The sequence below is a fragment of the Dermochelys coriacea genome, chromosome 6 (genome assembly GCF_009764565.3).
Source record: "Dermochelys coriacea isolate rDerCor1 chromosome 6, rDerCor1.pri.v4, whole genome shotgun sequence".
NCBI lineage: Eukaryota > Metazoa > Chordata > Testudines > Dermochelyidae > Dermochelys > Dermochelys coriacea.
This window is the reverse complement of record NC_050073.1, coordinates 120441131-120468333: the sequence shown is the minus strand read 5'-3', so window position 1 is coordinate 120468333 and position 27203 is coordinate 120441131. Positions and strand designations below refer to the sequence as shown.

Here is a 27203-nt window from a genome sequence, read left to right as displayed (position 1 = left end):
AGTTCTCTCTAGATAGAATTGAAGAGAGGTCAGAATCTGAGATGCTGGAGAGAAAACATTGATTGAGTCCTGTATTCCTAAAGCCAATAGTTTTTCATTGGTCTCCAACCAGAGCTGAAGTGAGTTGCTCCACAGTAACATGTCTACAGTGGTTTTCATTTGCTTTATACATGAATATGTTAATATTACTGGGATGCAAGGTAAGTAGATTGATCGTTAAATGTGACAGTCAAAAGGATAATATTAAGATCACTCGTGATATTGGTTAAACTGCTCATAAATATATGTATTATAGGTAATAATTGTCTGTAGGCCTCTGCTGTCGTGGGGCATGAACAGGAAAACATTCACATAATAATGTGTTAGGAGCACAGGGGGTCCAGATGGCTCAGGAGATTGGTAGTGGAGTAAGGGGACTTCCAGTGCCAAGCTCAGGTTAACTCTAACCTGGTGCATTAGCAACCAAAAGCCATTACAATCTCAAGGCTCTTTGGTCTCAGTGTAATAGACTATGGTATAAAAACCTCGAATAGAATAGAAAATGGAAGGTCTTAATCCATTTTCTGGGGAAACAAGTGTCCACCTCACAGAATTCACTGCAGTTGGTTCTGGCTGGCAGCTCCCATCAGTAAGAAGACTGAGGATTTTGCTCTCTTGTTATCATGGGAGAAAGTCCCTCCAGGTCCAACCAAGACACGCTGGCAGGGCAGCGTATGGAATGTTGCATTGCAAAATGCTAGCACTGTACCTGTTGAGTAGCTGAGCCAGAAGCCACCAGTTCCCAGGGCTGTCAATCCAGCACCTTTCATGAACACTATACTTACTTTAAAAGGTTTTTTTTAAAAGAACTCTGAAGTTTGTTTATTTTTAGAGATATCTTGAAAATTTTAGCGTGTGCACTGGGGGATGAAAATGCCAGTTGCTTACTAGAGCGTAGCTATTAAACAATCAGGAGCATTCATTTAGCATTAATAAACTGAGCACTCAGGGAATTCTATGTACATACTATGATCTGAGTCATAGACCTGAAGGTCAGACGGAACCCTCATGGAAATAATTATGACCATTATCTGTCCCTAAGCCCCAGTATAACTGAATTTCTTTTCATAGGCAACATGCAGTACGTTGCTAATTACTCTGTTTTTAAATAAACATGAATTTTGGTTAAAAGTTACTAAAAGAAGTAAAAAGAATTGATTTTGCTTGTTGTATCGGTAGGATGGTTTTTGTAGCATCACCGAAATGTTGTACATTTTGGCATTCGTAATGATGTAGCAGTAATAATAATTGTCTCCGACCTTTATGTATTTGTCATCCTGGTGGACCCACAGCACTTCACACATACACAGTACCACTGAATTGTAGGCACTGTGGGCAGCCAGACGATGATAAAGCATGCCTCACGGTGATGGGGAGAGCAGAAATTAGGTCCAGGACTCCAGGGAAACCCTTTCTGCCACAGGAAGTGTCATGGGATCTTTAACACCCAGACACAGCAGGAGCTTTGCTCTTAAGATTTCATCGGAAAGAGCTATCCATAGAAAACTGCTTGGTGCTCAGTTTGTCTTTCTCAAAAGTGTAAGTTGGCCAACTCTGCCAGGAGTTAAACCTGCACGTGTTTGCAGCCTGAAGCTTGGTTCGCTCAGCTCTCTACTTTGGGTGCATGTTAACTGCCTGTTGTTTTCTTTATTTTTATACACAACTGCATCATCCATAAGATGTTTACCTTTTTTTTTTAATTCCTTTTTTTTGGGGGGCAGGCATTTACAGAGACACAGAAGAAAAGATTGTTGTCATGGAAACAGCAGGTGCAAAAACTCTTCAGGTCTTTCCCTCGGAAATCCCTTCTAGACATATCAGGATATCGGCAGCAAAGAAAGTATGTTGGGATTTCATCTCTCTGATGCAATGATTGTACTTTGTGGGTTGGTATCTTGGTCAGGACTACGCCAAAGGGGATAATTGCACTAACATTCACACTGTGCTAACTGGAACCATCAGATGGGTCTGATTCATGAGGCCAGTTACCTCAAGTTCCTGCAGGACTGGAATATTTCACCTTGTTCTGTTTTAATGCTGTATATCCCAGCCACCTCTCAAATGTCACTTTAGAGCAGTGGTTCCTGTTATTAACTCTGATTTGCATTACACTGGCAGCTCAGATCAGGGCTCCATTGTACTAGACGTTAAACTGAGAGACAGTCCCTGCCCCAAAGAGCTTACAGTATAAATAGATAAAACCAAAGGGTGGGTAAAAAGTACCATTGTCCCCATTTTACAGATGGTGATTTAAGTCATAGAAAGATTCAGTGATTTGCCCCAGGTGACAAAAGCTTTCTGTGGCAGCGCTGGGATTTGAACCCAGATTTCCAGAGTGGCTTACCAACAACGCAGTCCTTCCTCTTATGTGGTGCCTTCCTTAAACTGGGGATTCTGATTGACCTGCCCATCTCCCAACCTGCACTTTCCCCACGGTAATTAGAGCACTGGAAAAGATTAAAAAGTAGGTCTGTCAAGTGAAGAAAAAAATTAATCACAATTGTGCGATTACTCACTCTGTTAAACAATATTAGAATACCGTTTATTTGAATATTTTTGGATATTTTCTACATCTTCAAATATATTGATTTCAGTTACAGCACAGAATACAAAGTGTATAGTGCTTGCTTTATATTTACTTTTATTACAAATATTTTCACTGTAAAAAAGAAAAAAGAAAATAAGTAGTATTTTTCAATTCACCTAATACAACTACTATAGTTCAATTTCTTTATCATGGAAGTTGAACTTACAAATGTAGAATTGCGTACAAAAAAATAACTGCACCCTAAAATCAGGGTGACCAGATGTCCTGATTTTATAGGGACAGTCCCAATTTTTGGATCTTTTTCTTATATGGGCTCCTATTACCCCTCACCCAGTCCCGATTTTTCACACTTGCTGTCTGGTCACCCTAAATAAAATAATCTAAAATTTTAGAGCCTACAAGTCCGCTCAGTCCTATTTGTTCAGCCAATCACTCAGACAAACAAGTTTGTTTACATTTGCAGGAGATAATCCTGCCCACTTCTTGTTTACAGTGTCATCTGAAAGTGAGAACAGATGTTCACCTGGCACTGTTGTAGCTGGCGTCACAAGATATTTATGTGCCAGATCCGGTAAAGATTCATATGTCCCTTCATGCTTCGCCCACCATTCCAGAGGACATGCGTCCATACTGATGACGGATTCTGCTCGATAATAGTCCAAAACAGAGCAGACTGACACATGTTCATTTTCATCATCTGAGTCAGATGCCACCAGCAGAAGTTGATTTTCTTTTTTTGGTGGTTCAGTTTCCACATCTGACTGGTGCTTTTTTAAGACTTATGAAAACGTGGTCCATACCTTGTCTCTCTCAGATTTTGGAAGGCACTTCTGATTCTTAAACCTTGGATCAAGTGCTGTAGCACTTCAGAAATCTCACATTGGTATCCTTCTTTGCATTTTGTCAAATCTGTAGTGAAAGTGTTCTTGAACAACATGTACTGGGTTGTCATCCGAGACTGCCATAACACAAAATATAGTAATGCAGGTAAAACAGAGCAGGAGACATACAATTCTCCCCCAAGGAGTTTAGTCACAAATTTAATTTATTTTTTTAACTAGCATCAGTGGCATGGAAGCTTGTCCTCTGGAGTGGTGGCCAAACCATAAGGGGCATACGAATGTTTAGTATATCGGGCACATAAATACCTTGCAATGCCGGCTACAAAAGTGCCAGGCGAATGCCTGTTCTCACTTTCAAGTGACATTGTAAATAAGAAGAGGGCAGCATTATCTCCTGCAAATGTAAACAAATGTCTTAGTGATTGGCTGAACAAGAAGTAGGACTGAGTGGACTTGTAGGCTCTAAAGTTTTACATTGTTTTGTTTTTGAGTGCAGTTATGTAACAAAAAAAAATCTACATTTGTAAGTTGCTCTTTCATGATAAAGAGATTGCGCTACAGTACTTGTATGAGGTGAATTGAAAAATACTATTTCTTTCGTTTATCATTTTACAGTGCAAATATTTGTAATAAAAAAAAATCTAAAGTGAGCAGTGTACAGTTTGTATTCTGGGTTGTAAATTGAAATCAAATATTTGAAAATATAGAAAAACATTCAAAATATTTAATACATTTCAATTGGTATTCGATTGTTTAACATGCGATTAAAACTGCAATTAATCGTGATGAATTTTTTTGATCACAGCTAATTTTTTATTGGTTAATTGCACGAGTTAACTGCGATTAATCGACAGACTTATTAAAAAGTAATAACAGCACTGTCCCTCTCTGCGGGTTAGTTTTTTCTCCTGTGTTTGCTGCCCCTCCAGTTTTGGTGTCATCTGCAAATTAAATCACTGTTGGATAGACACCAGAAAAAGCAATCAGCAAGGGTGAAGCGAGGTTCTTGGCTTGTTCAGATTAGTTAGTCAGAAAAACCTCAAGAGGGCCCTGTAATGGGCTATAAATGACTGGAATCATCACTGCTTGAACACTGAGACTTGCTTCTCCACTGTGACTGGAGAAGCACTACTCCAAAGACCAGGGCCTTGACTAGAGAAGCACTTATCAGGAGATAGTCCACTAGAGTGAAATTCACCCCGTGGAGACACCAGCAATACAGCAGGTGTGCCACTTAACGTCATACCTAAATGCTCAGAATAGGGCATAGGTGGGGTATCAACCGAGACTGGCTTCTCTGCACCCTGCAAGGCGTGAAATTCACCCTTGCTGATCTAGATCAAGTGTGTCATTTTCTTGTACTTTCTTTGCTCTTCCAATCTGGATGAAGCTGTAAGCTAAGAATGCAATGGCGCAGCTATGCTTTTCACATAGTTCCGTAGGTATAATGGCAAAATCGCTTCCTGCATGAGGTTTAAAGAAACTTTGTTGTGTGTCATGATGGGTAGATTTATACTGGTTTGGATTCCATAATCTTATTATTTTGGAAGTCTTGTTCACTATAGCATGCACAAGCAGGAGAGATTAGGGCTAAGAGGAAGGTGAGTTGAAACATCAAGTGTTTGAGAAGGGGTAGGGTGATACAGGAACTGCACAAGTGATAAGAGTTGTTAATCTCCAAATAGCTACTCTCATTTGTCATGTTTCAAACGTCAGCAGGTAAATAATAAGTATCACAGCAATACTACCCACCTCTTCGTGTAATCATTTAAAACAGTTGGGCAAGAACACTAGGAAGACTTTACACCACAATGAAATCTGCATGATCTATTTGTTCTGTGGGATCAACAGGTTTTTATTTTTTTGGTGCTGTTGCTTTGTGTGTTGTTTCAATTTGACATCCCAGTAACTAACGGTGGCTATGTCTACACTATCACAGTAAGTCGACCTACGCTACGCAACGCCAGCTATGTGAATAATGTAGCTGGAGTTGACGTACCTTAGGCCGTGTTACCACTGGGTCTATGCTGTGGGGAGTCGACAGAAGAAAATCTCCTGTCAACTTACCTTACTCTTCTAGTTGGGGGTAGAGTATAGGGGTCGACTGGAGAGCAATCTGCAGTTGATTTGGCGAGTCTTTACTAGACCCACTAAATCGACCGCTGGTGAATCAATCTCAGAGCGTGGATCCCCGCTATAGTATAGACCTGCCCAGTGTTACATAGAAATGGGTTAAATGTCCTAATTACGAACCAAGAATGGTCTGCCAATAGAGATGTGTGTTTAAAAGACACACATTAACCAAAATTTTCTCAACTTCACTACCGCAAAATGCCTCCATACTAGAGCTATCCAACTGTGGGAGAAATTGAATCTGCAAACGCTTGTTTTTCACATGGAAAATGAAAACAAATTCCACTCCTTGTTTATCTGTAGTTCAGACTGCCCCTCATTTTCATCATCATGTCCCGTTACCCCTAAGTCAAAGAATGTAGTTTATTGGGCTGTTGCTTCCGCCATACTTGTTGGGGAGGAGAGTTAATGAAATTTAAGGGCCTGATTGTTCACTCCCGTCCGCTGGTGCAAATCAAGAATAACTCTACTAAAATCAGTGAAGTAATTAACACTGGTGTATCATCAGAATCAGGGAGATGAGAAGCAGGCCCTGAGAGTCAGAATCATGAACCCAGCTTGTCGTGGGAGCTTTTATTCATGGATTCTAAGGTCAGAAGGGACCACTGTGATCATCTAGTCTGACCTCCTGCATAACAGAGGCCAGAGAACTGCTCCAAAACAATTCCTGTTTGAACTAGAGCAGATCTTTTAGAAAAACATCCCCTCTTGACTATATGTAGTTACACATAGTCAAAGGACCAGACTATGTTCTGCTGACTTCAGGGAAGTTACTTTGGTTCAAACTGCTGTAACTGAGATCAGAATCCAGTTCTAAGCAGGTAACATTTGTTATTTGCTTGCTCCCCATCTCCATTAGTGTCAGGATGCCAACCCACGCAAGACTGCATTGTACTGGTTTACAGAGAAAGTGCTTTTCACAACCAAATGAGCTAAAAGATCTGTAAACTTTCTGGCCCCATTTACTCTGGGTTTTCAAACTGTGTTAGCGCTATCCTAAAGAACTGTGTTTAAACCTGGCTCTTGCTAGGGAGGTGTTAATGCAGTTTGACATCTTAGTGTTGATGGAGCCTTTGAGACTGACAAGCCCTTTTCTAACAGTTGTCACTCACACAAGCACAAACAGGAAGATTTGCTATCGGGTGCAATGCCTGTGTCTCATTCTGTGCAGAAGTTGTCTTCATTCATCATTTCTTTTCTCTTTCTCTCTCTTTTTTTTTTTAATTTTTCATTTAAAATGAGCACATTTTAAACCAGCCAGATAAACCAAAAACATAAACCTCAAACTCCTAACACACAACCAAATATAGAAATTAGATAAATTAAAGCCTTAAGTAACCAAAAGAAAGGAAAAACACTTACCCACCAGAAACAAGCAGGAATGCAAGGGACTTCAAAGAGGCTTGGATCTGGCCCTGTGGACCCAAATCTTGAGATGCTGAGTGTTATGTTCACTCCATGCACACAGAGAAGTTAGATTAAAAACATAAAATACTTGTGCTGGATGATTGCAACATAACACTACTTTATTTCTTAGAATTTGGAGTGGTAACACACAAGAACCAAAAACAGAGAGAGAGAAAGCAGGCTGCTCCCTAACACAGAGGCACAATTCACCTCACTTGCTCTCAGCTGCCTTCTTGCAAACTGACTGACAGATCTGCATGCTTGGTGCTTCCCTATAGAGCCCCCTAGCCTGCAAACCAGACCAGGAAACCCCTTAAAAATTAAAGTGATGGCTTATTTTCCGGTTTCAGAGTAGCAGCCATGTTAGTCTGTATTCGCAAAAACAAAAGGAGTACTTGTGGCACTTTAGAGACTACCAAATTTATTTGAGCATAAGCTTTCGTGAGCTACAGCTCACTTCATCGGATGCAAAGTGAGCTGTAGCTCACGAAAGCTTATGCTCAAATAAATTTGTTAGTCTCTAAGGTGCCACAAGTACTCCTTTTGTTTTTGGCTTATATTCCATACACCACACTCAGCACTGTCAACTCTCATTTCATGGGAGGCAAAGGCGTTCAGCAGCTCACAGCATTAGGTCCTCAGTAGGTAAAGAGCCACAAGGGAAGAGAAAACTAGGAAGCAAATATAGCTCAGAGAGGAACCAAGAATCAGCTTAGGACCCTTCTTTATCACTGTGGGAAATGCAGAGCAGCACGGGCATCCTGAGAAGGCTGCATGGGGCTTGCAAGCCGTGGATTGCCAAGTGCCGGTATATCAGCTTTTTATTTCCAGTGCAAGCTGAGATTCTGGAGAATATACCAAAACCCCCAGGGCACCGCCAGAATCCAATTACTTCTCCAGGCTAAGTGACTGGATTTCTCCCAGTTTAGCACTTAAAAGGTCATTTACATCTCACCAGCCATCATCGAAAGCAAATCCCTCCTGCCTCTCTCCCACTGACTGCTTGGACTCACTCACAGGAATATGGTAAGCAGGATAGGGCCTCAAGGGGCTAAACCAAAGTTTAATGCTAGCCACAGGGCTTACATGTGCAGCTGTCCTCTGAATCCAGGGAAAGCATTTATGTTCCCTCTTATGGCGATCCTCGGTAAGACACTTTGGCTAATTAGGCATTAAGGAGCCCTACCCTACTACACTGAAGTGAGGGTGAGTTTTTCCATTGATTTTAGTGGGAGACGGGTCAAGGCTAAAGCTTGTTAGGCTGTGCTGATTTCCAAACCCATCTTTAATCAGTACTAACCACATGCCATTTGAGTATAGTCTTAAAGTATTTAGAAGTCTGCTCCTGCTTGCATTTTTAAAGGTTAAGAATTAGTGTCAAGATGCCAACCCAAACAAGACTGCATCATACTGAATTTTCAGACCTGTTGTTTTTTCCTCTTTCCAGTCGAGGCTTTGGCCAGTCGAACTCCTTACCAACAGCTGGATCTGTAGGTGCAGGAATGGGCAGACGGAACCCACGCCAGTTCCAGATTCCCTCCCGGAATCTCCCCCCCAGCCGGCTGGGTCTGCTGGGCCCCAGTGGACTCCTAGGGGCTGCACAACGCAGCGCAGCTACCAATCCAACAATCTTGAAACAAGGAAGACAGGTGTGTGTCAGTCTGTCTGTGTTGTTGCATGTCAGGCCACCAGTGCTGTAGGATGGTTATTAGCTGCAAAGCTGCACGGGAGGGTCCATATTTTTTGTGCCTGATGAGAAATGCTTTGGGTCTGATCTGACAAGATGCTGAGCACCAGCTGCATGGCAGAGAGCATCCCTGATTGCCAGTTCAGTCAGGTGTGAGGGGCTCACAGGGCTTGGCAGGATCAGGCCCATATACATGATAAGGGATAGGTCCAAATGTAGCTGTTTACTCCCCAATGGCTGAATAGAAAACTGCTACTAAAGAAAACAAATTCATCAGCTCTTTGCTAAGGTTAGCGTGCAATGACTTTTCTGATTTTCCTCATCTAACTAATGTGTCTGGATACTCCTTTTTTACACGCGAACCCAGTGAGAACCGTCTGCAGGCATTTCCTGTTTCTGCTTTTTTTAGTGGAGCAGGGTACTGAAAGGGACCAGGAGAGCAGGGGGAGAGGGACAAATCAGGCTTCAGAGAGGGATGGAGGAAGAGAAATGAGCCAAGGGTTTTCTACAGATACATCACTCGGTGATTAAGTGTCACTCACAGAAAAAGCCCTTCGCAGGGAGAGGGTGACCCAGCGACTAGAAGGTGTAAGGCTGGGGAGAGCAGGAAAGCATTAGCATACAGAGCGTGCTGAGGTTTTTAACATATACAGACTGTGTCCTACATTAGCGTGGTACTGGTATTTGTTTTACAGTATCGTTGCTGTGTTTGTTTTCCATAGAATCTCTGGTTCGCAAACCCCGGGGGTAGTAACAGCATGCCAAGCCGGACCCATAGCTCAGTGCAGAGGACGCGTTCCCTGCCTGTTCACACATCCCCACAGACCATGCTGATGTTTCAGCAGCCAGGTAGGAAGAAGTCATTTGTCTTTTGTTTATTCATCCCCTTGTCATCTGGGAGTACAGTATATTAAAATAGCTGCACTAGTGAACCCTGCCTGCAAGTGCTTAGCTTCAACTCTCACAATACATTCTTGGGTGCTTATCGAAAGCTTTCTTTTTTTAAACTGTTCATTGCAAAATGAAGAGTGGTGGGCTGGCAGCAAGCCAGACGCTGCAAGCTCAGAGTCTGTTGCAATCCGACCAAGATATTTTTTGACACTAGTCAGATTACTGGATTGATTAAACTAGAGACGTCACTGGAAGGATTTTGACCCTATATATAACAGACTGACTGTGCTAGTGCTCAACATAGCTTCCTTCGGTGCGGCTTTGTGTTACATGGGGAATGTTGTAACTCTCGGATCACCTTTTTTGCTTTTACATGGACTGGAAAATCCAGTGCAGAAAAGAAATGACTTCATGTGTTTTAGGGAAATTCTTTTGAGAGAGACATTCTGAGGCAGAATTTCAACACATTGGGGATTTTAATTGTTTCCTTGCATACTTTAAATACCCTTCCATCCTGTCATTCTTTTTGATTTGCTGAGTGTCCATCTGAATCCAGAGGAAAAAGCTCGGAGACTTTAGTGCATTTTTTTCTAGTATATCTTAACTATGTATGTTGCTCTACTATCAGTTTAATGCAGTCTTTCTGCTAATGTCCAGTGGTATTAACAACCTGCATTGTTCCAGCAGTCATTCACCATAGAAACAAATCTCATTCAAAAGATGTTTACCACACCAGAAACTTACACCCTTGTTTCAGCCTGGGCCTCCATCTAGCCTTCTCGTGTATTAAGTGTCCGCGTTGTTTTGACTGACTGTTCTAGATTGCGAGCCTCTTGTCGCAGGGACTGCGTCTGCCTCTATATATCATCCAGAGCCCAGTGTAATGGTAAAGTGCGGTAAATATTACAGAATAAGAAATAGGTGGTTCTTGCATGTTAGCCTTCAGGTGATGAGGACTCGAGAGGACTGGAAAGTGGCATTGTTGAAAAAAATACGTATAGAGTAGCCAAGAAAATGATGTGTTTATTTAGTAGTATCATTAATAGTTTGCATTTATATAACACTTTTCGTTGGAGGAGCTCAAAACGCATTGTAAACACTAATGAATTAATCCCCACAACAATCCTGTGAAGTAGGAAAGTATTCTACTTATGAGGTAAACTGAACAGAGAGATTAAGTGAGTTGCCTAAAGTCTTACAGCAAGTTGGTTGTGAAGTTAGAATTGCAACCCAGGAGTCCTGACTCTGTCCGTGCTCTGAATATTAGACTTACAGTAACATCTAGTCAGCCTTATTTCTTACATCTCATTAACGTAAACTTGAGATGCATTTAATGTGAATGTCTGTTCAGCCAGAACAAAGCTGGTCTGTTTGTTCAAGCAGAATACTGCCTGGGGTGAAAACATAGCAGATCTAACTCTGCTGGCTTTGTAGCATTCAGCCTCAGTTCTCTTACCCATGGATCTCTGGGATCCATGGGGTGTCACATCTCTCTCCCTTGAGGAGGACTATTTGCAGAGAACTCAGAGTGGAGTTTCAGGGAGCTTTTCTGCTGCCCTAGCCCCCTCCTGCAGAGAATCCAGCAGAGGGTACCTCACCTGGGTGACAGGACAAAGGAGAGGAATCTAAAGGGATTGTTTAAATTCAGAATAAAGCCATAAGAACGAGCCAAAACCATCCTACAAATGCCACATTTAATAGTAATAATAATAATACTTAGCTCTTAGAATTTGGTGCCAATGTCTTGCCTAGCACACTCCCCCAGCTCCTGCAAGCCGGGCACAAACATCTGAGGGCAGAATGTTGGCTCTAAATTTATGTGCTATTTAAAACTAGCACCAAAACTTGTTTCTACCGGGGATTAAAATATCACCTGAACTAGGAATGCACATCGATGACTGTCCAGGAGGGATTTAAGGAAATACTGCCAGCATCTTCATCTCTTGTGCATTAAGCCCGGATTAAAAGGCGATCTGGAAGAAAGAGAGGAAGCAGGTCATATAAATTAGTGGGCTATTCCACTAATTCATCTTCAGAGCTGTTGGGGTCACCACCTGCCCTTAATTTCCAGTCATCTGATGGCTGATTTGGAACCCTAAAACACAAGCCTTCTCATATAGCTCACAACCTTACTTGGTTCGCAACTGCAGCGTGTCAAGTTTTTAAGCCACGAATGATGGTTTCAGATAAACAAGCTCTGTCCTTCTACCTGCTTTGAGTGGAGGGGGTGAAAAGAAAATAATCTTGATATTGCTCCTGTAAAATGCCAGATATCCTCAATCCATTGAAGTCAAGGGATGTTTCTTTAGGTATCTGGGGAAAGATCACATTCCTTTTAAGCTGTGCTGTGGGCGTCTCTCCTGCAGGTTATATTTACCTCCATATGAATCAGAGAAGTTAAAGTTGGAGAAGACCTCTTAGGTCACACCTCGGTCATTCCTTGTGGACCATCCCAGATCTCCACGGTAACACAGGATGCGTCAGAAGAAGGGAAAAAGATCCCGCATAAGGCACCTACACAGTCTGTTCTCCAGGGCTTTGTCCAGCCTGGTTTCAAATGACCCCAGCAATGGAGCTTATTTTTAGTTTCACTTCTGTCATTTGTACAGACAAGTTTTACAGCCCTTGTGTCCCTGGCACAGAGGAGTTTCTGATTTTACCCTATGAAACTTACAAGTTGATTTAAAAAAAAAAATCAAGTCTCAGTCTCTACAGACACTATGGCAAATGTAATCAACCTGACAAACTGTGTCTAAACAGGAGTAGCCAATATTATGCCTCACTTTTGTTTTAGGCATAAAATACTTTTGTTCTAGAGCATAATCATAACAATATTATCAATTACAGTATACTCCTCTTTATCCGAAACCCCATGTAATGGGGTTTGGTCCACCACTGTGGCGCCTCCTGCTGGCGGTCCTGAGGATTAGCTCTGTACTCCTGTGCTCTTCTGGTGGCGTTCTGCCGCCATCACTTCTGCTCCAGGGGCCCACGTCACTCCCAGGACCGCGACGTCCTGTGCATGACACAGCCCTCCAGCTATGCTGCATTCTGTGCTCCCACATTCCGGGGGATAGTATCGTAGTCCCTCAGTCCAGCCACTTCCTCAGTGAGGGCGGGGGAGACCCAGGCCCATCCATTACCCTGGATCCCAGCCCAGGGACCCTGAAGATGACCGCCACTTACTGCGTCCCCTTCGACTCCTCTGTAGATCTCTCTGGGCCAATTTCCCAAAGCTCCAGCAATCTCTTTGCCCTGACCTCCGGGCCTCAGCCTGCAGCACTGGTCTGTCTAGGATGCTTGCTGCCCTCCACCTGCAAGGCATCCAGTTCTCCCTCCTCAAGCTCCAGGGAGTGACTGATGCTACTCCGCTCTGCAGCCCTTCTTATATGGCCAGCCCAGCCCTCATTGGCTGCTCCCCGCAGCCCCTCTCCGATTGGCTGCCTCCTGCACAGCCTCCATCACAGCCCATTATCCAAACCTCCACGCTGTCCCAACCCCTTCCTTGTCTCCCTTGTGCCTCATGCTGGGGGACCAGGAAGGGATTTGGAGAATGGAGAGGTTCACATTATAGAGCAGAGTGCCCTGGCCAGGACTTCAAGGAGGGGGACAAGCCCCTGGCTGCAGGGAGGCCAGCCCGCTGCTGTACAGCTCCTACGACAGTGCAGGGAGCCCTCTGCAGCCCCCCGTCACAAGAGTGAGGGAGCGGGGCCATGACAATGGAGTTGCCTAGGGCCAGTGACACCCGATCCCTGCAGGTGCAAGATGCAAGGATGGCTGCAGTGTTGGCGGGACAGAGCATAGTCCTGGCTGGGGGGGGGGGGGTCTCTGCTTTGCCCCACACCTTGCACCTGCAGGGTCTGGGTGTCACTGGCCCTGCAGCAGCGCAGAAACCCCAAACCAGTACTGCGAGGAGAAGGAGAAGCCCCCAGTTGTAGGGGAGGCCACCCCGCTGCTGAATGGCTCCTCTCCACTGTCCAGATAAAATCCTTCTCGCCTAGGCTATTTGGATAATTGGGATTGTACTATTTGCATTGTAGTGCATGAATGTTACAGTCAAAATCAGGGCCCCATTGTGTTAGGGGCTTTTGAAGTGCATGCTAAGAGAGAGTCCCTGCCGGAAAGCGCTTACAGTCTAACTAGACAAGGTAGACAAAGGAAGTGCTCTTGTCTTCATTGTGCAGATGGAGCACAGAGAAGCTGGGACTCAGATCCTTAGAGGTATATAGGCTTCCAATTCCCATTGATTTCAGCAGAAGTTGGGAGCCTAACGACCTTTGTGGATGTGGAGCTGTGTGACTTGCTCAACGTCACGCAGGGAATCTGTGGAAATGAACCCAGCTCTCCTACGTCCCGCTCCAGGGCCTTGACCTCAAGACCATCTGTTCTCATCTGATACCAATAGTTATGTTCATGTAAACCCCATGCCATGCATTTCCCCCGGGGAAATCAGCTCAGCAGTTGCCTGGAGAGAGTTTCCTTTAAGAGCTGCACTGTCACTGCTGACCCAGTCCACAAAACTCTAGGGGCCTTCGGATAAGAGGATCAGATAGAATACATCCTCAGTCAGCTTTGCCTCAGTGCTGCCTTTTTACTCCTGAGCGCTGTGTTTCCAGATGATCTGATGAGGGAATTTTGATTTATGCAGCTCTGAGGCCTTACAATCCACATGTACCATTCTGTTCAGCTATTGGCAGACCAACAGCTTTGAGGACGCTGGTGCTCCTTCAGTAATGCCCAGCTATGGGATTTCACAATTCCTTTAGCGACTCTAACAACCTTTACAGTCACTGTGGAGTGGCACCTTCATAACAGAGACATTTTACTGTCTTTCTTCATTGGCCTTGCAAAGCCCTTTCTTTGTGGGATTTTCAAACCACGTGAGCATCTCTCTAATACAAACATTGTTGAAACATTTAAACCTTTCACTTACTTTCAGTTCATCTCTGGTGGAGCTCCATTGAATTCCTCCTGGTTTACGCTAACAGAGGTTCGGATCCTTAGTTTCTAATATTGAAAGTGCTGCTAAAGAAAAGTGCACCCATTTTAAAAAAACAGTCCTTGCTAGAAAGTTAGTAGGGTTGAAATCTCGGTCCTGGTTTAGCAGTCCAATAAAACAGTTTATAGGCCCATGGTATGTAGGCCAAGGCCCAGAGCCTCAAAGGTATTTGAGGAATTAATGGAAGTTAGACTCAGAGCCTCAAAGGTATTTAGGCTTCTATCTCTCTGCCTAGGCCTAAATCTTCAAGCAAAGGATGAAGTTAGCCTTGTTTCAGTTCATATGAGTAAAACAAAGTTACTGGATTATGAAAGGATTTGAGTGTTTTGCCCTAAGTGTGCTGGGGCTATTTCCTTCTAAACTCTTGCTGCCTAACCTACAGCTTTCATCGCCTTGCCCTGCAATGGCCAGTCTGAAACCAAGACTCGAATCATCATTCATTATTATGGTAGCACGTAGAGGCTGTTGGGCTTGGCACCTGTATGAACATATAACAAAGAGACAGTCCCTGCCCTGAAGAGCTTACAATCTAGGTATAAGCCTGTAGACAAATCTAAGGTTTGGGTGTCATGATTCTGTACTACATCACTGCAAATGTGTGAATCTCCATCAGTGTTGTTAGTTAGCGGCTGGGATGGTGTGTGCAAATAAAAATGGATATTAAATAGTTTTACATGCGTGTGTGTGTGTGTAAGAAAGTCAATATGTTTGCACATATAAATGAGCTTAAAAACATCCAATATCTACTTGGGAGTGAAAGCTCAATTGCAGTCTTTAGAAGGAGTTGTCAGAGGGACACAAGCAAAGTAATGCTCCAGTCATCACGTTTGCACAGGGTGAATGTCAATGCAGAACGGATTCCCACCTGCCCAACTATTGTATTTACCCTTTAGATTTGTTGCGACTTTGCTTCTGCCATCATGGGTCTCCAGAGTAACAGTCTGTTCCATTTCCTTTGCAGAGTTCCAGGTACCAGTGACAGAACCTGACATCAACAACAGGCTGGAGTCCTTGTGCCTGAGTATGACTGAACATGCCCTGGGGGGTGAGTGCACCCTTTCCCCTTCCCTCCATTCTGTTGTCGGCCACAGTGCCTCTGGCACAGCCAGGAGGATTCCCCATTTTAATTCTTTCCTCATCTCCTCGAGGCCGTCACAGCCACCATCCTCTTGACTGAAGGAGACAGGACAAGACAGTGGTGGGAACTAATCAGTGCTACCCATTAAGTTGCTGAGCAGCGGGTAGGGGCACTTCTGCCATCAGGGCACCTGGGCACTCCAGGCTGAAAAAGGAGCAAATAGAATGAAAGGAAAATAGCCAGCAGCCAAGCCACGGTCTAGAATGTGCTCACTGCTAACAAGCAGGTGAGGAGCAAAGGAGGGTTACACTGCCCCGGCCAAAACGGTGACCTATGTAGGCACCAAGATGAGAGATTCTTTCAACAATTCTGAGTGCCGGCAGCTCCCTCTTGAAGCTAATGGGAACTGACAGTGCTGAGCGCCCCTGAAAATCAGAAGACTATTGTTAAGGATGTGTGGTGGGAGCTTTGGCATATGGACTAAAATGGGACAGGATTAGGCTCTAAGGGCCAGACCCTCAGCTGGTGTAAACTGGCATGAAAGTCAATAGATGCAGGCTGATTTACACAGCTGAGGAGCCGGCCCTGTGTATGGATTTGGGCATCTGGCCTGAGCACGCTGTTTCTGTATCACTGCAAGAGCCTGCCAACATGGCGGGGAGAAGCAGGTAAGTGAAAATTGGGCTTCCCAAAAGGCCTTTCCATCCTAGTGCCGCTAAATCCAGTGTAAATCTGAATACAGTTGTGGTTCTTTTAGCCTGTGCCTATCTTAAAAATGCCCATCACCATCGTGTCCGGGTGCCCTACAGACTAAAAGCAGTCAGTTTTCCAGTAGAAGGGAGAATTCTCCTCAGGGATCGGATGCCAGGAGCTGATTGCCAGGAGAGCTGCATTAGCTGTCTGATGTAGTCGACTGTGGCAATTTAACCCTAAACAGATACGTCTTCCACAGGCCCTTAAGGATTCTGGCTCAGGCTGAGCTCTGGAGAAAGCGAGGCCCATGATCTCAACTGAGAAAACCCTGACCATTACTGTTGTTACTGTGTTACACGGTAACGCCTACGAACCCCATTCAAGGATTAGGGCCCCATTGTGCTAGACACCATAAATAGCAAAGACAAGAGGTCCTTTCCCACCGAGCTCACAGTGTAGATGACAGACAGGACGCAGTCGATGGACCAAACAGACACATGGGGTATAGGTGAGTGGATGGAGCAGATACCAGAACCAATGGCTTAGCAGAAAGATGGACGTCTCAGCTGAGCCAGGGCCTGGTGGAAACCAGAGGAAGATCTGACTGCATCACAGCACACACAGGGTTTGTGAGTTGTTTTATTTCAATTTAGATAACAAGCCAAAACGTCCCCGCGCAACGCTGCAGGTGCCCTTAGCAATGAACTGGTCCTGACTCTCCCAAACCACAGCCACCCAGCTACGAAAAAACCATCAGAATGAACCAAGTCAGCCAATCGATCACTGCAACAAAGTAATCCTTCCAATGATTCCCCCAACCACGTCAAACAAAGAGTTTGTGCAGCATGCCTAGAAATCTGTGGCCAATGGCAGGGGGCAGCGGGGATCCAATTCCAGAGTCTTGAGGGTAGAGAACATCCTGTTGGCAGCCCCTGCCTGGCAGCATGTTGTGGGGAGAGAGGCAGATGCTCAGGCTGGGAGGGGCCAGGCCAGTTAGGGCTTGGACCCGCATTGCCTTGGCCCAGGCCTCTCTACACGAAAAGTGCTAGAAATAGCTTTAAATAAACAAACAAATCAGAGCTTAACAAACCTGTTTGTTTGTTTAGTCTTAACGTTCCAGCGGGAGGAACTGAAGCGTGTGTCTGAAGCGATTTCCATGATGAGCTGAGCAGGGGAACAGGGAGCACCGTGTGCCAGGCTCTGCATTAGGAATAGCTCACTTGGCGATTGCCAGACTCAGTAATGTGGTGGGCTGTGGTATGCAGGGCTGCTGCCCTTCTGCGTAGCTCTAGCTTTGTAACAAAACAACCAGTGTCTTGACACCAGCTGCTGCTGTGTCTCTTAGAGGTCAGATCATTACGGCAGCCCTCCTAGGTATTTCCTCAGTCTCGCTCACGCACTAAATGGGCTGCATTATGTGGGATGACGTTGGGGCGAGTGGGAAGAGGGGAGCTGCCACTTTTCTGGGATAATCACCTCTGCCATTCGCAGCACCTGATTCCCTTCTCCATGTTCAACGGGGTCTCCCAGGGGAGCTCTCCCAGTGCCATCGTTCTAGGTCGCCGAGCATCACCTCTGACACTCTGGGCAGCACTGGGCAAAGTACGGCAGGAACCACCCACAGCCTACCGCTCACGTTGTTCTCCCAGAACAGGGGCACATCCGAGCTGGGCTGTCCATCTCTTAATGTGCCTATGCTAGGGAGGGGCCAGGAACAGTGCTGTAACCTGCATCTGAACTTCCCAGATCCTGACAGGTGTTTGGATCCAGGTTTTGGTTCAGCCCATCCTAGAGATGAGCCAGCCACTGGCTTTGGATCCACACTGCCCTGTGGTGGCAGGTTGGTCTGATGTTTCAGATCATGCCCATCTTTGGCCTACATCCATAATTCCAGGTAGGGTTGGAAATGCAATATTTTTATCTCCGAGGAAGACTCTGCATAGCCCAAAGCCTGCTGTTGTGTTTCTAAAAGCCACCCTAATGCATTCACAAGCCTGTGCACGACTGAGCACAGAGGAGCCGCATCAACGAATACATGTTCAAAGACAGTGAATCTGTGTAAAAAGCTTGCACCCCGAATGCATTTGTCACAACTTGTGTCTGGTTTAAAACCCTTCTGCAGCGTTAATCCTCACCCAGGCTTTTCATTGTTGTTCTCTCTCTCCATACTTCATCCCCTTATAGAGAGCTGTGCATGGAGCGTCATAGGCACTGTGGATTTCATTGGCGGGAGCAGGCATGATAAGCCCACGCACACCTCTCAGCGCTTTCTGACTGGTCAGTTGGCTCGTTAAGGCCTTGCTGAGACATCACACCTATCTGAGGAGTTTTCTGCTCCAACCCCTCATCCCCAATCACCGAGTCCCCAGATATCCTGACTCCTGGGCTGTCATGGGACAGGGCCCCGTGTGAAAAGAGTCGGGAACAATACATTACCAGGAGGCTGTCAGGAAGCCATAGAAATAGAGGATGCCAGAAATGAACTGAGGGGAATTTAGCCCCAGGCGCCTCAGTCCTGGCCCCTGTGACTTGTTGGGGGAGCACCCTTGGCTTCCATTGAAATGAGATGGAGTTGAGAGCACTCAGTGCCTTAGGCACGGCATTAAAGCTTCCTCTGTGACATTACTGGCCTCTGTTTCTAATTGTTCCTTTCACTTGCTTGTCCTATTTTGTTGCATTTTAAAAGCAAAATAAACCCCAGGCCATGGGAAGAAATCCACCCAGCAACTGCCATTCCTCTGGGCAGGACTACATTTCCAAATGCTTCCTGGAACAGGGTCCAATCCTGCAGTCCCACTCACACTGACATAAAGGGGAGTTTTGCCTGTTCAGGATGCACAGGGCAAAATCTGAGAGGATAACAGAGATGTGCACCTCCTACTCTTGCCTATTAATTTAGGGCAAGACTGTCTCTTCTGCTGTATTCTGGTACATGGAGCAAGGGGCTATAAAGTACTTGCATGGGCCCTCTGCATTGTAGGTCACTGCACAGGTCTGCATGGCCACTATTCCCTGACCCACACAGGAAGGGGGTGGGGAAGTGGGCAAACGGGGAGAAGAAATGGGCAATAGACCGGAAGCAGAGTACTTCCTTCCTGGAGCACAGGAGGAACCATGGCGTGCCTGGTGACTCTGAGCCACGCTGCATTCCCTTGGCTGCCCCTGGAGCAGCAGAACTACACACGTCCCTTACTAAGAGCAGGTTGTACAGATACATTTGAGCCCCTCTTGCATGCCAGCATAGAAAAGATATTCACAACTAGTGAGGGCATGGCAGTGCCTGCTGACTGGCACGCAGATATGGAAGGTAGGTAGGTGGACCTGAGCCACCAAGTTTGGTCCAGATCTGAATTTCCCCCACATTCTGATCTCCTGATTGGATTCAGGCCAAACTGCTGTGTTTAATTAAATGGGGTATGTGTAACATGCCCATGATGGAAGTGTTGAGGCAATACAATTTAAAGCGACGTGTGGCTACTTCTGATTATGACTTAAATTTTTCAGATGGCGTTGACCGAACCTCTACGATATAGAAGATGAATGTGTAACGGTGACAGCGCTGGCCGTGAGAATGACTGCTGCGGGTCCAGTGGCAACAGTCTCCAGACTTGCACAGGATTCTCAAAGAGATTTTGCATTCTCTCTCTCTCTCTCTCTCTCTCTCTCTCTCTCTCTCGTTTTAATTTTGTGAATGTGTAGATTGTCTTTGTGAACATATCATTAGAATTGGACTTTTTTTTGTCATTTATTACATCCTTTCTAGAGGAAAAGTGTGGGGGGAAAAGAAAAGTGCTGGTAAATGAGGTGTTAATCTCCAGCTGGGGAGGATGGAGAGTACCAGAGGCAAACCCTGTTTCTGAAGGAGGAAATTAACAAATATCACACGTGTGACCAAAAAACAAGGCGGTAACTTATTGTTCAGAGTTTACAACTCTTGTATTTCACTGGAGCTCAAACATCTACTGGAGCTGCAGTGCAGTCAAAAAGGAAAATAAAAACCAACAACAACCAAATGTCCTTTCAACCAAATTTAAAACAACTAAATTTCAATTTGTGTATTGTTTACGTAAGGGCATATATAAAGGGTACATAAATGTGTAAAAGTGTCAGGTAGGCCTTTGTCTCATATTCCTGTTGTAAAGGATTTTTTTGTTTTACTTCTGTTAATAGCAGCAGGTTTGCATTTTACATAGCAACCAAGCTATGCGTCTAGGGGCAGGCCTTGGGTTTTCATCTTCTCAGCTGGGATGGAGAGTGTATCAGAGAAGGGAGCAAGGGATGTTGTGGAGTGGGCAGGACTATACGTGATTGGGCGTGGAGAGCAAGTGGGATCAGTTTCTTGTTTCTTGTCTTGTGTATGTGAATACCTAAAAGATGCTGCATCATGGCGTTTACAGACCTGCCACTACATCCCAGACTGACGGGATCATTTTCAGAACTAGCTACAGTTTGCCAGCTAAATTACAGCGGGTGGAGGGCTGGGCCTTTTCTTGCCCTGGGAGGTAACAAGAGGATGTGAGGAGGTAGAGAAGGATTAAAGGGGAAGGCATGAGCTTCCTGTGCTAAGGGACCATGCTGGAGAGCAGCAAAATGGAAGCAGTGCTGGACTGCAGCTCTTAGTCTGAATAGTGAGCACTCTCTGTTCAGTGTTTATACTGGCTCACAAACACTGCTGCCTTTTTCTTGGTCCTGACAGATAATGAACATGCATGTGGCCATAGAGTAATAGCGCAGGCTAAACTGGACATTACGTGTAAGGGAAGGAAGGTGAACATGTGGGTGGATTAAAGATTTAAGAGCCAGTCATTTGGATGCACATCTATCTGTGTGCTGCTGTCATCCCAGAACTGTAGCTATAACACGTTGCTTTTTATAACTGAGTTAAGGGGGCCCTGGTTCATTTCATACGTGAATTTAATATATCTTTGAACCAGCAAGTGTTTAAACTGAGATCTGAGCCAGAATCAAGTCTCATTTATACCAGCCTACATCCATAGTTGTTCTATTGAATATAGTGGGTTAACTCCAGATTTACACCCATATGAGAGCAGAATCTTCCCCTAACATTTCAGTAACACATGGTTATTGAATCCCCATTGCTTGCTTGACACACAGAAGGCCTGGTCCTTTCTTTTTTTTTTTTTTTTTTTCTTTTTTTTATTTGCACCAGTTTTATCCCAGTGCAGCTCCATTGGCTTTAGTGGTGTTACTCCAAATTCACCCTGGTGTAAGTAAGAAATTATTTGGTGCATACAATTTTTCTCTTTTATATAAAGAAAAGTAATATTGGTGCATACCATGGGTATGGGACTCTGTACAAGACTTCAGAAATCAGGTCTGTGGGTTAACGTCGTTTGGGTGGTTGACATTCTCTGAAAGTAGTTATGGAATTGCTTAAAGAAGCAAATATTTTCAGTGCCAAACATTCAACGTGACTATTTTAAAAGGGGGGACTAAGGGCTAAACCGCAGCTTCAAAGAGGTGTTCTTACATGTACAATAAGGTTTGTAAATCCAATTTAGATGCAGCATTTTTACTTAACTTTATAAAAACAAAAAGTGCCAAAATGTGATTTTTCATGCTGATTGACATAAAGTTGATATTTCTTGGTTTCCTGTTTACCAGAATGCATGATACAATGTAACTGAGCATGATTCGGTGGAGTAATGAGGGAAGATGATACGAGGGGACTTTGGAGTGTGTTAGAAGGATCTTAAAACAAAGTTAATGAAGAGGATAATGAACTGCAGGATTACACAACTTGGATAGGAAGTGAGAAGGTATTCAAATCTGAGTTGCATCTTGAGCATTCATAGCTATATACAATGTGCAGCTTCAGAAAATGAATTGTGAACACAATCACCTTAGCATGAATCTTTTGAAAGGAAGACAAAGTATTTACAAATCTGAAATTCTATTTATTCCTTTGCTGAATATAGAAACAGAGGTTATCTGATTATTAGATATATTATTTTGGATATATTACTTATTAACTTGCTATGGCTGGTAACCATGATAATGTCTGTTATTAACAACCACATAATTCAATTTTTCTTTTCTTTTCTTTTTTTAAAAAAAGCTTATTTTCCATTGGAAGTGTATAGGTTAATGATAGACTGTTGTGTTTGGCTGTTTTTTGTTTTAATTAAAAAGTAGCTTTGGTTAAATTTTGGAATTCCTTCCCAGCTCCGTTTTGAGGCCTGTGTTGAGTGCAGGTGTAGAGCTCAATTTAAAAATCAAATTCTAAAGTAAAATAAATCTATTTATAAAAACCAGTTGCATGCATAAGGCTGTGAAGTCAAATATTTAGTAATAAAGCGGCAGTGCCTTTCGTTTTTGTATTTACCCATTTACCCCAAATGCAACTGTTTTATAATAAGCAAGTATCAAATTATTTCAAGTCTCAGAGTAACAAATATTTCACTACATATAAATGGGTTTTTTTTTCTGTTTTCTAACTAAAGCAGTGTGTACTTGGTATCTCTGCAAGCATCTCTTCCAGTGACAGTAGTTTGCTACACTATTATCATGTATGAGGTTTTATTGGTGCTTGTATCCTTAGCGGTTTCTTACAGTTATTAACAGTAGGGGGCAGATGCACACAAGGGGCTGAGACGTACAAGGAATGAAAACGCTGCTGATGGTTTTTCGCTGCTTCGGGTTTCACTTCTGAATGACGGCCGACGAGAAAAACAAAATAGCTTTTGTCTGCTTGGTGATGCTGTCTGCAATGAGTAGCTAACCAATTCACTATATCCAAGTGTCCTTGGCTGTGTTCACACTGCAGAAATGAACCTCCTTTGCCCCCAGGTCAAGCTTGGCTACCCCACCTATCGGCTTGCCCTGCTGAGCTGGACAGGATCAGCAGAGTCCAAAGCTGGTAGCAAAGTGTGCCAGGCCCCTGGCAGTTTCACCACAGGGCACCCCTCCTCGGAAAGCACATCTGTTAAGTGCTTAAGTTCCACGGATGTCAAGGGGACTTATGCATTGGTTTAAAGTTAAGCACATGCTTCGCTGAATAGGAGCTGGAATAAGATGTGTTGCGCAATGAGTGCTCAACGGGGCTCACTTTGACCCCTGCAGCCAGACACAAGTGTTTGCCTGTTGAGAGTGTCACCCTGTTGTCAAACACAGCTCATTTTTGCAGTGGACACAGCCTTTTAATTCTCCCAAATTAGAGCTAAGCTGCCCCTTTCCTTCCACCTTCCTGGTAAGGGACAAGTAAGTATTCATGACACTGAGGAAACACTGCTTTTCCTTTGAGGTGCCATGAGCTAACCCTTTTATGGACAAGATCTTTGTCTAAGTAGTAATGCAGGTACCTGAGCTGGGGATCATCCTGTTTTTCTCAGATGGTGGAAGAGCGGGGATTTTTCCCGTCACCAACAGGCCTTCACAGAATTGTTGCTTTGTTCAGCTAGATCTGTGACATGCACATGGTGCAGAACAAGTATCATGCAGACCCTGTTCCACACATGTAAGAACATAGGACTGAGAACCAGAGCTCAGATTTTAGTCAGCACTTAAAAATATTTCTATTGTCAACTTTATCTCTCTTGGGGTGCAGAAACATGACCCATTTTAGGCTTTCTGAATGTGCCTGATGAAAAGTAGATCCTGCAGAAGTATAATTTGCACACAGTTATGATAACACTAAAATTGATTTTATACAAGTCATCAGAGTTTGCAAAGTGAGTTTTATTTTTTGTATTCCTTTATCTTTACTTAAAGGTGAATGTGTATTCCTCTGGGAGGAATAGGAAGAAAACAGGAATGTTAATAATGTTAAACAGAATACTTCCTCCCTTATTAATATATAACCCTTATGTATTTATGCATAATGTAAGCTTACTTTAAAAAGCTTTGAACTTTCTTTTGTTGCATGCCATCTTCTGGCAGCTCCGTATTGTACATGCATGCCTTTAGACCTGTTTTTTCTGTATAAAGTTAGTGCACAAAGAAATATTTTTGCCTAGTTAATGTTGCCAAGCAAATGCATATTTTTTAAATTTGTCATCTATGGAAATAGCATGTTTGTTACATGTAAAAGCTTCCTGATATAAAGAAATACTAATGTTTGAAGATGCTGTTCTTTGCAAGTGTACAGTTTTCAAATGTTGTTACCAGTGAAACACCCTTGTGATTTAAACTTGCTACAATGTATTTATTACTCATTTCCTCCCATGTAACTAGGAATCATGGCTATATTTCATATCAACATTATATTGAAAGTGAAGGGAGATGATTAATACAAGGTTTTGTAACACTGGGGTGTGTAGTCTTTTTATTCGTTTGTTTGTTTGTTTGGATGGGGGGGGGTTGACATCTGGTTTTCCTTTTTTCCTTTAAGGCCAGCATCGTGGCTCAAAGGAATGAAGAAAAACAGCTATTTAGTTTTGTAGAAAAGTTTTATTATTTATGTAAAAATCCTGTGGTTGCAGTTGAGGCCCAGATGAAGACATTGAGGTATCTAGCTCTCATTGAGTTCATTATTTAGGTGCCTAAATACCTTTGAGAATCTGGGCTTTAGGGCTTATGAATGCCAAAACATTGCACCAGTGTTTAACTATCCCTTGTGAGGTAGGTGCAGAAAGTTAGTAGTAATCCTATATGCAAATAGAGAAACTGAGGCACAAATCAGTATCCACTTTTCCAAGGAGATATAAGAAGTGAATAGCAGAGCCAGGATTAGAACTCAGGAACCTCTGGTCTGTTATCTGAGTCCACTAGGCCATCCTGCCCTTCTATAAATCCTGTCTTCTGCATCACCACCCTCCACAAGAAAGATCTCTAGCTGTTGGTTTTTCTGTATTTTTTCCAACTTCTTAGCAAAGCAGTTAAAATACTTGCAAAGCTTGGCCTGACACTCAGCTTTGAAGATACATAGAAGAGAAGCTCTCTGTTTATATTTTGAAAATGCTGAATCTAATCTGGAAATCAAGGATACATTTTTAATGGTGAGAGTAATTAACCATTGGGATGATTTACCCAAGGGTCGTGCTGGATTCTCCATCACGGGCAATTGTTAAATCAAGATTGGAGGTTTTTCTGAAAGCTCTGCTCTAGGAATTATTTTGGGAAGTTCTCTAGCCTGGGCTATAGAGGTCAGACTAGATGATCACAGTGGTCCCTTCTGACTTTGGAATCTAAGAATTGCTCCAGTGTAAATTTGGTTTAGACTCCTGCTGAAGTCAGGGGGACTGTTCCATAAGTAAGGGCTGCAGGAGCAGAGGTCCAGATCCAAGGTGTAAGGTGATGCCTTTGTCTTGGTGTTAGAGGGCAGTGTGTTTGCAGAGGCCTACGGACTGTGATCCATCGAACAGGTAAACTGCATAAATTACAAGAAGAGGCAGATTAACTTCTCCTAGACAAACCTCTTTTCCGTGGGAATGTAGCATGCCCCAAAAGCACTGGATTTACCTTCCTGGAGGCCCAGTCTCAGTATTACCAGCCCCAAGGATTCAAAAATCTGGAGCCAGACCTCCAAAACCTGTCAACTTGCCTTAAAAATCATGCAGGGTTTTTTTTTTTTTTTTTAAAACAAGGAGGCTGTGTTCTTCACATTTTCGAGCTTTTCTCTGCAACCCCACGGGTGTGAAACGTGCTTTAGCAGATGTACACACACAGCCTGTAGAGATTATTTCATAACCCTTTTACTCCAGGAGCTGGGGCTCTCAGTAGAACATCACAGCAGCAGCCTCATGATAGAGTTGGCAACACTTCTAGCCACGGAACAAGTATAGAGAAATGTCAAAAGGAAAAGGGGTACTTGTGGCACCTTAGAGACTAACAAATTTATTTGAGCATAAGCTTTCGTGAGCACGAAAGCTTATGCTCAAATAGATTTGTTAGTCTCTAAGGTGCCACAAGTACTCCTTTTCTTTTTGCGAATACAGACTAACACAGCTGCTACTCTGAAATCAGAGAAACGTCAGTAGAGTTTGGGAGCTCATGGGTTAATCTCTCATTGTCTCAGTTTGACCATCACGAGGAGGAGGATACTGATAGTCACCTACCCACAAAGGGCTGTGGGCTTGGGAGAGAGTTCAGAGAAGTGACTCAGAGGGAGTGTGAAAGTGATTTATTTGAGTAATACCTTGTATTTCTTCTGTGCCTTCCATGCAGCAAGCTCCAGTGGTTGATTATATTACAAGCAGGAGATCCTCATTCTGCTGGCAAACTCATAGGAAGGGGCCTTGAAGAACTCATTCCCTCCTTCCTCCCTGTCCTTTCCATGGGGCCAGGGCCTCTGCCTCCTGCAGAAAAGGCTGCAGGGGACAGCCCTAAACCAAGTAGCTCCCAGGGGGAAGCCAGAGATGAGGCCGTGTGCCCCTAGCACCACCAACCGCTCCATGCCTCAGCAAGACCACCCTAATGGGGACAGCTGCTGCCGACTCCCGCTAGCCACAACTCCCTCCCCTTAAACAGAGATCCTCTCCCCAGAAAAGGTACTGCAGCCCAGAGGCTGTAACCTCCACTGGCTGTGGGAGGAGGAGGGAGGATGAACAAAATGTAGCCCCCTCAGTCCTGCCCCTCACAGCTCCTGGGACCAGTGGAGGGATTGCTACAGGGTCCAGGGGCTGGTAACTGCGTTCCTCATCCATGTGTAGGTGGGGAGATTGTGCACCAAGGATTTGCTCCACGCAGCTGGGGGGGGGGGGGCGGGACATGATTCTCCCCCCCCATTGAATTAACCCTCACCACACTTCCATGCAGCAGTATCCTCCTTTAACAGGGGATGGAGCAGAGGCTCAGAGAGGAGCTGGGACCTGCCCCATAACACCCAGGCCCTGGGTGGCAGACTAGGCGCCCAGCTTGGCAATGAGCTGGGCCTCCTCTCCACGCTGTTCTCCAGTTGTGAGTGGGGCAAGGCCAAGCTGCAGCAG

The 27203-nt window shown here is 44.2% G+C and overlaps 1 protein-coding gene across 11 annotated transcripts in view; it reads left to right on the top strand.

The window, feature by feature from the left end:
- SAMD4A (sterile alpha motif domain containing 4A) overlaps positions 1 to 24583 on the top strand; it is a 211581-nt gene extending 186998 nt beyond the window's left edge. For 6 of the 11 annotated variants that reach the window (XM_043516461.1, XM_043516466.1, XM_043516460.1 and 3 more), the window contains 5 exons: positions 1761 to 1879; positions 8417 to 8618; positions 9379 to 9505; positions 15508 to 15591; positions 19822 to 24583. In XM_043516461.1, the coding sequence (XP_043372396.1) occupies positions 1761 to 1879; positions 8417 to 8618; positions 9379 to 9505; positions 15508 to 15591; positions 19822 to 19850 (561 nt within the window). In that variant the 3' untranslated portion in view covers positions 19851 to 24583. Of the gene's footprint in view, positions 1 to 1760; positions 1880 to 8416; positions 8619 to 9378; positions 9506 to 15507; positions 15592 to 18501; positions 18595 to 19821 lie in introns of all 11 variants that reach the window. The other 5 variants (XM_043516463.1, XM_038404847.2, XM_043516457.1 and 2 more) reach the window with 1 other exon arrangement.
- The last annotated feature ends 2620 nt before the right edge of the window (positions 24584 to 27203 follow it).